General features: G+C 41.3%; 1 protein-coding gene across 1 annotated transcript in view; it reads right to left on the bottom strand.

Moving 5' to 3' along the window:
- The window catches only part of LOC138491677 (mast cell carboxypeptidase A-like), a 209035-nt gene that overhangs the window by 124060 nt on the left and 72457 nt on the right, over nt 1–12518 (bottom strand). Inside the window, exon 6 of the mRNA XM_069618318.1 lies at nt 1785–1886. Within this exon, the coding sequence (XP_069474419.1) occupies nt 1785–1886 (102 nt within the window). The remainder of the gene's footprint in view (nt 1–1784; nt 1887–12518) is intronic.

The following is a 12518-nucleotide window of genomic DNA, read 5'->3' as shown; positions in this document are numbered from 1 at the left end:
AAGACGCACCATGAACTCATCTGAAGAGCTTGCTTACGCTTCGTCTAAACCTAGGTGCCATAATGAGAATTATAACGAAGACACGATACTGGTCATAAGACAATATGAGACTATAACCTAAAGCGTCTGTGCACCAAACGGTTCCACCTATACACCAGGCCTAAGTAGGCCGCAAGCAAGAGCTCCCGTGGACATTAACAGAACAAGAGTCAGGTTGCTGATCCTGCAGAATGAGCTTGGCGAAAGCAGACAGCCAAGGTCGTAATGTTGCAAACCCACATTCCAAAAGCAGACCATCAAGGGCACGATGTTGCAACCTCGCACGCCATGCACCAACATTAAAGTCGCACCTGCAAATTAAACCAGGCACACAGTGGAAAAACAATATTAATTGTGCAGAATTCTGCCTCAAACACGATCCCACCTCACGTGACCAAGCCGAACCTGACAAGATGCCAAGCCCAGGAGGAAGGAGGCGTCTGGATCCCTCGTTACAAGACACTGGCAGATACACTTGAAAGGATCAATGGACATCTGCGACTGTGGGAGTAGTCGGCCATCCAGCTCATGAATAAGTCTTCACATTGTCTGCATGTACCCATAGTGAAACATTGTTGCAAATTGCAGGTACACCGAGAGCTGGGAACAGCGATGGTCCCAGGCTGGGAAGCTCACGGGCGCACCAATCAGAACATGGGGCTCTTATCACTGACGCCATTAATATTAACCAATCATTAGGAGTCTTCATGTAACAATTCTCATGTATCTAATTGTAGGGACATCCCAGATATATCACCTGACTAACCCTTGTCCACTCATATTATTCTCTATACGTATGCTATACTAACTCTACCACTCGAGCAACCAATTAAGAGTGGCGATAGGTTTTTTGTTAACTTTCGAAGTGACGCAAGTAGCGCGTCATACTACAGTAAAAAGGGCCTGCGAGCCCCACGATTGTGTGTGTGTCAGGTCAGACGCGTATGATCCTTGACCCATCCCTGCCGTTTGTGTTTAATAAACAGCAGAGTCACCTTGCTTCTTGTGCGTGTCTCATACTCTATCTCTTTTGGGATATACGGGAGGAGTTGGGGCCTCCCTGCCCGGAGGTCTGCGGACGGCCCGGCCGACCCCGGCAGAATTTCCCCTCGACAGTTCCTTATTGATTTTCGTGCCTGTCTTTCCATCCTGCTGAAAGCCCAGAGTGCTGCATTGTTACAGGGCTTTGATTTTATAGTGTTTTAATAGTTACTGGTATATTGTTGTTTAGAGTATATATATGTTTAGAGAACCTTGATTGGACATTGCTTTTATTTTGGATTGTTGTACTTTGCTGTATCTTAGTCACACCCCTTGTGTGACTATAGTCTTACCTCGGCATGCATTACCGCAAAGGGTGAAGGAGCTATATCTCTTAGTTGTGCCGGTTTTAACTTTGTAATTGGCATCACTGTTGCTTATTAAAAGTGTGATGGCTGAGTAGGGGTTAAGCCACTACTCATCCGTAGAGCAAAAGCAGAGCAGAAGTAATTGTGACGCAACTATCTGGCGAGAGCCACGTCACATTTGCATAATATGTAACCCTGTATCCATTTAAATGTGTACTACACATTATAATAACAGTATGTGTCCTGTGCATTTAGTGGAAGACAATGCTTAGAAGCTTCTTATATACCCAGAGGCAAGCAATTTTAGCAAGCAGATTTAGAATTTGTGAATTAGTTTTTGTATCTTTAAAAAAAACAATGGCACATGTAATTGTAGAGGATTCTCAGTATACTGACCTCCTTGACAAACCATTGGCAGAATGCAGGAGAGACCCATTCTCGTGCGTGGATTCCACAGTCCATTAAGATGGCTTTTTTTACAGAATTTTGTTTCCCAACCTGTCATTAGAAAAAAACACAGTCTCATCATCTCCATCAAGTACCAGCTTGTGTGGTATATCTAATCATCAGGTTCATATATAGACTCTTAGTTATGTAGATAGACAATTGATGTAACTCCATTGATAGAATATCTCTGAATACAACTGTCAATATATAAATGTTTGATCTTGCTGTGGAATCCCTTGGCCATTGGGTTTGAATGGGTTTGCATGCTCAAGCTGTTCCTTCTGAAAGTGTACGAAGACCAACATATATAGAGCAAGAATCTATATTAAAACACTAGCTATTCCTGGCATAACATACACCATTCTAGCATATCTTAAAGGTCCATATCGGTCGGTATTCATAGGGCCACTTCTGGCCCCCTTCCTAAATACCAGAATGACCATCAATTGCTTCCAGGAAGGGGGCGTAGGTCCCTGTGACTTCTTAATGGTCACTGAAAAGGCTAAATGTATCAGATGGAATTAGAGGTATCTGTGGTATAAGAACAGTATCTAAGTTACATCGATCACACAGGCCTCTATGATCTGTCTTTGCATATGCGTAATTGTCAACCTTGTTCCATTGCAGAGTCCTTGTGATGGCATAAGATTGCGTAGTAGAATAATTACAGCACCTACTTTCAGTTTTAGCTTGTGAGGAGACATTTGTCGTAAAGGGATTAGCTCTTTAGAGACTGAAACGCTGGGTCGGTAATTAACTGTTAATTGACACTGAACCCGCCATGCCCTGTGTGAAGAGAAGTGGGGGTGGAAAGAAGCAACTTGAAATGATTCCGTATGTTTGCGATAGTGGAAGGTGAAAGTGACTGCGTAGAACAGTGGTCATTCTGTTTGTTGAAATGATAGCTGTTGTTGAAGTGGGTTCACTTTGCCATTTGGATAGCAGAGGCAACCTAACACTGATAAATTGCATCTGCTGATTACGGAAACAAACCCAAGCATTTTATATATATAGAACATTTTAGGCCTAGGGCTACAAGGACAATGACATTGCTTCCATCATTGGCTTGCAGCCTCAAATATTCCCTCTCCGCTTCTCAGTGCTGTGATGTGGCCTTACTGTGACATGAAGTGCTATACAGAACACAAACATTGTTTACTAGGACCAGAGATAACATATTTACTTTAATAATAATGTCCAACTTTGTTAACAAAACCATTCACATACCACACATCAGAATCTTAGATTAGTTCATCTTCTGAGTTGGCTTGACAGCCCCAGAATAATTTTTTGGTAATTTACCTGTGGGACCATAAATAGACTTGGCAGGAATGTTAAGCCTACATATTTACCACAATTGCTCAAGCATGCTCTCAAGCTCCTCATGCACCCGACACTACTTGATCTCTATCTTCTAATACTCCAAACCTGTCTTGCAACCCTAAAGAAAACATTGAAATTGGGTTCTTACATCACGCTTCATGTCTGATTTTGCCTCTAAGCACGGAATCGTGTACTGAACCCATGCTGCTCAGGTCGTCTTGCTTTCAAGATGACCTGAGCTATCCTGCGAGCTCTAGTCTGTATGTTCACTCAACACATACACTTCTGTATGGCCTTCCTCTAGAGGACAGGCCATCGATAATGGAGTAACACACATCCATACTAATTCAAGTGGTTTATAGTGATATTTTCGAATGCAATATATTTGAATGCCATTTTCTCGACAACAATTTGGCGAAACATTTTTTTTAAATGTTTTTTTTTTTTAATTATTTTTGAAATGGGGGGTTCCCCCAAACCCTTGCTTTTTTAATTTACACTTTTTTTTACTAACAAAACCAAAACAAATATATAAAATTTAAAAAAAAAATCAACATTTTTTTTTTCAGCAAAATGTTTTCGATCAAATGGCATTTAGAAAAAATATGTTTTCGAAAAATTGACCTAATACCAATTCAAGTATTTAGCTCTGCCTAACTCCGTCCCTCTGTATGCAAACTCCTTTGCCTCCTGCTTAGTTCACAATTGCCAGTGCTATACTTTCCAGCAGACTGGAAGGTCTGGTTAGCCCTGTCTGGGGCACAAAATGCCTCAGAAGAGCATTTGTGCTTTGAAACTTCTATGGTGATGATTCAGTGCAGTACAAAATAAAAGTAACATTCCACGTCATAAGTCACTACAACCTACAGGGTCAGAATTGAGACAGCAGAGCTATTGCCCTAAATTGCACATACTGCACTCTACGTGGCCAGGCTTTAGACAACATGACATGCCCACTAAAGTACACATATTACATGCTAAATTGTCAGGCTTTGAACAGAAAAACTACCCCTAACTCACACACACTGTACCACACAGGGTCAGGGATTAAACAGCAGACACATACTGCATGCTATAATGTCAGGCTTTAGACAGCACAGCTGTCGCCATACATTGCACAATCTGCTCCCTACAGGTCAGGCTTTAGACATCATAGCTCTCTCCTAAATTGCACATACTTCACCTGATTACCAGTCAATTGGTCGAAAAAAAAGGTCGACAGGACAAATGGTCGATACCATTTGGTCGAAAGACAAATGGTCGAATTTTTTTTTTTTTCTATTTTCACTTCTTTATTTTTTGGGGGGGCCCCACCAACCCCCTTTTTTTTCTAAAAAAACCCTTTTTTCCCTAAACGAAAACCTAAAAAATATATATTATATGTAAAAAAAATTAAACCATTTGGCTTTCGACCAAATTCCGTCGACCATTTGTCTTTCGACCAAATGTCTTTCGACCAAATGACTGGACAGCACTTCACCTAACATGATCAGTGTTTCAAAAGCAGGCTTTATGCCATAAATTGCACTTAGTGTTTCGTACATGGCAAGGGTTTGGACAACAGAGCTTTCCCCCTATATCACCCATTCTGCACCTTACATGATCATGCTTTAGGTAGCAGAGCAATCCCCTTAGGTAAAACATAATGCACCATTCATGGTCAGGCTTTAGACAGTAGGGCTATCCTCCTAAATTGCACATGCCAGAACCTAGAAGTTCAGCCTTTAAACAGCATAGCTATCTCCCTGAATTGTATATACTTCAACCAACATTGTTAAGCTTCAGACAGAAGAGCAATCCCATGAATTGTACATGCTGCACATTATATGGTTGGGCTTTAGAGAGCAGAACTATTCCCCTAAATTGAACATACAGTATCTCACAGGGTCAGGCTTTAGACAGCAGTACAACACCCTACATTTGATATACTACACCTTACAGCAGCTGCACAGTTAGGGGTCATTGTAGGGTATTCGTACTGCCCTGTGCAGTGTTTTTTGGGTGTTATATAACAGGGCACATAGAGCAGCATTAATGCTAGGGGTGATTGTGATGATTTGTGCTCCCCTTTTCTTCTGGGTGCTATGCCACAAGGCACATACATCTGTACACTAAGGAGTGCAGGCGGGGTATTTGTACTTCCTTGTGCTTTTATGTGTCATACCATAGGGAACGTGCAGCAGATGCTGACAGGGGTGAATGTGGAGTATTTTTAATATCTTGCACTGTGGTTCTGGGTATTATGCCATAGTGTACATACAGTTGCTTCACAGTTAGGGATGATTGTGGGGTATTTCGATTGCCCTATGCTTCTGGGGGCTATAATGCTGCCCACGGGCTATCTGCGCTATACAAAAATAAATACATACATACATACATACATAACACAGGGCCCATACAGCAACTGAACAGCTGGAGGTAATGTTGGGCTATGTGTACTACACTGCCCTGTGAATCAGGGTCCTATAGAAGGGCCCATAGCCATGGTGCTGTTGGACCATTGCGGTGGGAGACAGAAGTCGTATAAAAAGCCTGCAATTCTTAACATAATAGAACGTACCATACATCCTTGACAAGGACGAATTTCTGTTCCCGTATTCACACTCCCCTTCAGTTACCTTCAGTGCTTCGAGATAGAGGCTCCACAAGGAAGTAACATGATTGCATTATAAGCCTCCATTCTCTATTTCATTAAATACATTCTTTCCTCCCCTGAGCATCTTGAACTGGTGGACCTCAGGGCAATTTGGCAGTTGGACATCTTAAGGTCATGACATAGCAATTAGACGCGAACAGCTTAGACTCTGCTGCATGCTTGGAGGCAAATGATGCATTTGGAGTCTGGGGGAATGATTGCACCTCTCTGATAGCCTTCATTCCTCCTGAATTAAAGCTTTTCTGCTCTGCTACACTTCCCATAAGCAAGTTTGGTATTTCCTTTAGGGTGCGGCATTGTTTTACTATTGGTTACACAGCCCTCGCACGACGGGTATGCACAAGTCAACAGTGTCCAAGTTACCCAGTTATATCTGATCTGATTACCCTTTTGAAGAAGCCCTCACTTGCCCCAGAGGACCTAGCTAACCACACACCCATTTCAAGCCTTCCACATGTAAAGCTCCCTGCTGCTCATGAGCTAGGCTTCAGTATAAACGATAATAAAAAAAACCCAATAAACATTATTTACTTTACTTGTGGCAAACACAGCATATTTACTTTATGAAATCTGCCCATTCCACTTCCTGGCCCTCTGTTACCAACATCATTCCCCTCTTAAATGTCCCGCTCTTGGATCAGGTAGCTTTCTGAGTTGGTTTGGCAGCTCCCGCATTATTATTTGGAAAAGCCTGTGATACGATAGAGACAGCAGGTAATTTTAAGAGCACATACCTACAAGGATTCCCAGTGCATGCTCTTGAGCCCCTCACACACCGAACACTACTTGATTTCTATCTCATAAAATTCCAAATCTGCGTTGGGGCAGGGGGTCAACTCAACACAAACTCTTCTATATCGCCTCCCTCTAGAAAACAGTCCATACATAGGGGACGGAGTTAATATGAATAAAAGCATTTACTCTGCCTAACTTGCTCACGCTATTCTCAGTGGACTGAGGTCTGGTCTCAACTGGGCCTGACAGTACAAAAGCATAATAACATAACATCACATAGCATAACATTAACCTCACCCTTATTTGAAGATGAAGAGTAGCATCAGCGAAGATCACTATCATGTAATTTGATTTTCAGTATTGTAGTTTAACACCTACCATGAGAGGTTGAAACCATAGTTTCATTTGATTTCTGCATTTGATTTCTTGCTGAGATCAGATTTCAAGAACCAATGTCAGAAAAAAGCTTGTAATTATGATATGTTGATTAAAACACATTTTTAATCCGATTCCCGGATTAAGGGTGATGACTGAGGCACTGATGTTCTGCCTGTAGGATTTGTGAACTTTTGGTCTTGAAGATTTCATCCTTATGACATGACATGAAATAAGAATAAACCAATATTGCCAATAATAACATCGTATATCTTGACATAAGTATCCTAACGCTGAGGGCACAATATTGGTCCAAATGATTTCCTATGTTGCAAGAAAAGCTGTGTGCAGAAATAGTCTGTTTCATAACAGGAGTCCCGCATTTAAGGCCTTGTTCGGTATTTTGCAGAGATCTGGAAATCTGTGCTAGACTTTGCAAATTCCAAGGGGGTCTTTCCAAACTATTAAGCATGCCAGGATCTACCTGAGAGAATTGTGGTGACATGGCCGACATATAACTAAGTGCACGAACCTTTCGGACACACCTGCCTTTGGGAAAAAGTGAGAAATCCTGAAAGTGACATTTAGGCTAGAAAATAAAGTGCATGCATTGGGAACAAAAAAGATTGGTTCCATGTAATAATGTCCCCGCAAAAATGTCTTCTGACAAAAAAGTCACAGTCTTTTGTGGAGACATTATTACATAGAACATGCGTGGGATTGCCCCGCAACACCTGCATTTTTTTTTTTACAAGGGGAGCAGGGGACACCCCGCAACCCGTACCCATACATAATATCAGCATATATAATGTTGCCAATGGCTTTTCCCAGCGAGATTATGTATGGGGACATTATTACCTGATACCGAACGATTGTGAGCTTTTTCTACACTTGACGAGGTTTCACATGTATTACAGAGTGATGCATTAAGCAAGCAAACCAATTATAAAACAGAATCTGAGCCCGTTTCTAGTTGGTCTTCACAAGTTGCGGATGTTACATCAGAATGAATAGCACCCTATGTAGTGAAGAAGAATGTGGATGCCTTTGGGCATTTGATGTGGAAAATGCCATTGGGAAAGCAGACACAAGATGATTCAAGGACGGCTAACGAAATTATGGGGATTTTCAATGCGCTCTGGCAAATAAGCAAGTGTGTCTGTAAAGATACTTTAGGGCAACCATATTGTGAATATCCCTGAGAGAAAACCTAATTGTCCCACACAACAGGCTGAGTTGCCCCTCCCCCCACAAAGACGTTAGTCGCGTAGAGCACATTGATTTATATCTGTCCATCCACAAAGTCTAGCGTTGCATATAAAACCACCTAAAGCGACAAGGACTCTGTGACCAGTTGAGGTTAAAGACACCACAGTCACTATAGAGGATATGTCTACAGTTATAATAATTACTTGATTTAGAAGTGTTTTTTAAAAAGTGTAAAAAACGGAACAAAGCAATGTCGCTATTGATACGATGCTAAGAAAAACAATTGGGATATACACGATGAACGCGGTTGCAAGTTGAAATCAATCTGTAATAACCTACAAATAAGAACGTTTTCAAGATTCAGTTATATCAGAACTGAAGAACTTGAGATGAGAAGATTTGTTTTAAGAGAGATAATCTTAACTGAACACAAGAGGAAGCAGTCATGTCGTTACAGACAGATACTAAAATCACGATCAAAGGAGAAGATGCATTTAAGAACGTGTCCATAACGGATACAGCACAATATCTGCAAGAAGAATAATAACAGCGTCAAGACGTTGATGATGATGAGAAGCTAAGAGCTAATCCAATAATGGTTGTAAAGGTAATTTTTTTTTTTTACTGTAGACTCTACAGTAAAATAAAAAAATGTCACCTCAACAGCCATTTACAGTGTAGAGGGTCTCATTGATTATGAGAACAAATACTAACTGTACCACCACCACCCATTCTCCCCACCACTAACTTTAGACCAAAAATGCATACGTTTATTAGCAAACCCCTGGACCATTCTGTAGTAGCTTCAATTGTGGTTTATTATACATTTTTCATGGCAAACTGATGCATTTTTGTTCTCATTTATAATTGATTTGAATTATAAACTAAGAACCTTGGCAGGCCTCCATTTTAAGCTCTAGGCATGCCCTGGAATGAATCGTACATGCTTGTAAATTGACATGGTGTCGTTCTTTATTTTTGTGTTCAATACCAACATGGAATAAAAGTGTGCATACTTGTATTCTCAACACCTGATTCCTAAATTATTCTGAGCACTCAGAGGATTATGTACATGCTAAGGTTGCAATTTAGTAGCAGTGTTTGACAAAATATAACATTTGATATACAACATTTTCAGCAAAAAGTTGGCCTTGAATTGGCAACCACTTTACTTCTACCTAAACCAGCTTGATCTTGGGGAAGGTGGAGAGTGAAATTAGAATAACACCCGTGGGGACATGTTAACCCCATACCCTTTCCTTAAAAAATGCTTATTAACTCTTTATTTTGCACCCAGTGAGGGAGAGCAGTCTTTTTCATCCTCGTGCTATTCTTTTTAAGGATCCTCCAGAACTTAATTAAAAACGTTTTTTTTAATTCTTCTTCTCACCGAAACCAGGAAGTTCCTTATCAAAATCTTAATAAACATATATTAAGAACTGGCTAGGATGAATAGAAATAGAAAACATATGAATTCTTTTGATCCTGCTGATTCATTAAAATATGTTTAAACTCTTTTTAAAATAGTATTTAGTGTTCTGCAGAGGGGGTCGGCCCCCACATGGTTTAAGACAGTTTTGTAATGTGTTTGGTTGGTGTAGGATTAGGATGACAAATTGATGGGTATGGTGAAAAATACAAAGCAAGCATCAATGAGCCAATTGGAGGCCCTCTGTGCTTCACGAGGCTGCTGAGTGACACCAGGATACCTCCGATACGCACCAGCACACCACGAAGAGCTCTTACACAGAAACAATTCTTATAACAATTAAATGCAAACATACATTAAAAAATAATTCTTGCAAAAGCATTCCATAAAAATGCAAAACAAATGTATTGATAAAGAGGAAATTGACGAGTAATAATTGAGAAGATATTTAAACAAAATATAAAAGGTACCCAGCAAATTCCTGATTGTAAACAGTACCGCTCCTATAGCATTCTAGGCATTGGTTCATTTACTTCTGTTAGGTATTTGATTGGCTATCTGTAAATGGACAATAGTTTACATGAATTGTAGCACCAGCTAGTAACAACCACACACTTTTTGACTAGATTTATATAATGGGTTTCCATTCCACTAGAGATAACTATAATTATGCATTGGGATTTTTTCCTTGTTACTAGTATGGAGAAGTATTAAAAGAGAAACTAACAACAGGGAGTGATAAGGACATTTGTTGCAGAGTTAGTTAGTTCTTTGAACTGCAAGGCTCGTATGGAGGGCATACAGGGAATGGAACCATCTGCCTTCAATTCGATATAAAATTAGTAGAAACAGTTCTATGAACATCTTGGTGGCAGTATCAAAGCTCGGCCTAACTGTGACTCCAGTTAAAAAGGACACATGCAAAGTAAAGCTCAGAAGCCAATTTCTTTTACAGTTAATTTTCATTGTTTAAAGCGCAGACCTAGCTCGAGCGCAGCGGAGCGCTGTACCAAGTATGGCTAGCCAGGCTTTGTTTTCGCACCATTCAACAGCAGTGCAGGACTGTGAGTTGAGGTTTGTGCATCCATTGGAATTAGTCCTTGGTCGGGTGTTGTTGAAAAAGCCATGTTTTGAGAGATTTGCAAAATTGGAGAATTGTGGGGGCATTCTGAGTTGACACCAGAATCGAGTTCCAGAAGGTGGGTTCATGACAAGTGAAGGATAGTTTGTGGGTTCTATCTTTGCTAACAAGTTTTGAATCAAGCCGGCTGGCAATAGATATGTGCCAGAGTAACAGAGTATGTGCCAACAGATATGTGGATCTTAGCCACCAGGTACGCTGGTGTGCTACCCGTGACTGCTTTGTAGAGGATAAATATATTGAACATTATCCTGGCCTGGAGAGTAAGCCAATGTAGTTCGCGTAGGATGGGAGTGATTCGGTCAAACCTTTGTGCACCCATAATAGGATGTCCTGCAGCATGGTTGACTGTTTTAGGGGTGAAAAGAAACCACATGGGAGCACCGTCAGCAGGGTATTTTCCCCATCGATGTGTGTAAACACAAGGGCCTGCACTACGGTCTGGAAGTCCTGCAGCAGAATGAAGGCTGCTGTTAATGGCGAAGCCTAAAAATTTTGCAGAGTCCGAGAGTTGTGGATCATATCCTTTGAGGCGCATATCATTTAGCCATTGTTGGAAAAGTTGTTGTTAGTGGGTGAAGTGATCTGGACAAATTCAGTCTTGCATGTGTTTAGTTTGAGGTAGGCAGTTAATATGCAGAACTGGATGATAGCTATGTAATTCTGAAGATCAGTGATGTCCTGCGCACTATTTACTTTCATGTATAAATGATTATTGTCCGCGCAATGGTGTATGGCTATATTGGGATCTTTTAGGAGAGTGCCGAGAGGCACCATGTAAAGATTAAAAAAGGATTTGTGAGAGGTTAGAACCCTGGGGGACTCCGCAGGAGACCTGGAGTCCTTTAGAATTCAACAAGTTATCTGGATGGCTTGGTGTCTGCCCAAGAGGCAGGAAGTAAACTAATTCAGGACAGTTCCAGAGAATCCCCTCATGTTGGCAAGGAGGGAGAGGAGGATGCAGTGGTCAATGGTGTCAAATGCAGCAGAGAGGTCAAGGAGGATGAGGAGGCATGAGTCACCCTTATCCATGATTTGGACAGCATCATGCAACACCACCTGAATGGCAGCTGTCTCAATTCTACACTTGTACGATGATTCTGGCAAGTACTTGTGCAGCAGCTACTTTTTCCAAGGTTCTGCCAGTAAACAAGAGGTTTGTAATGGGCCGGTAGTTGGCCAGGTCATCTCGATCGATGGTTGGTTTCTTTGAAAGAGGTTGTATGTGACCAGTCTTGAGGGTGTCCGAAAATTACCCTTCTGTGAGTGAGGAATTAATGATGCTGAGAAGTGCCATGATCGCTGGGCCTGACAATAGCTTTATTGCGGAGGCTGGGATGATATCAGCAGAGTAAGAATAGTTTTTAGGAGATGCAGGGGAGAGAGAGGAGATAATTCAGTCCGGAGGGCAGTGTTTGTGCCGAGGTGCAGGAGGCACTGATGCTGTAGGAGGTTGATTGAATGGTCTCTCAGAATGTTTCTTTTTTTGATAAAGAATGAGTTGATTCGGTTGCTGGTATCTCTGGGTCGGGTATAGGCCTCGAAGACCGGAAAACTGGTGTTGGTTAGAGCAACTGAGTGGCAGGACCTGGTCACGTGACCAGCAGTCTACTCAATGCTGTTTGCCTGGATCTGGCCTAGAGTGATTAACTAGCATCCTGGAAGACACGAAAACTGGTGATGGGCGGAGCAACTGAGTGGCAAAGCCTGGTCAAGGGACCACCAGCCTACTCAATACTGTATACCTTGAGCTGGCCTAGAGTGTTTAATAGAGCCATATTGGAAATATTATTTATTGAAAGTAGAGACATTTTG

The sequence above is a fragment of the Ambystoma mexicanum genome, chromosome 10 (assembly GCF_040938575.1).
Source record: "Ambystoma mexicanum isolate Mex_15411 chromosome 10, UKY_AmexF1_1, whole genome shotgun sequence".
Lineage (NCBI taxonomy): Eukaryota > Metazoa > Chordata > Amphibia > Caudata > Ambystomatidae > Ambystoma > Ambystoma mexicanum.
The sequence above is the reverse complement of the archived record's forward strand: the minus strand, read 5'-3'. Positions and strand labels throughout refer to the sequence as shown.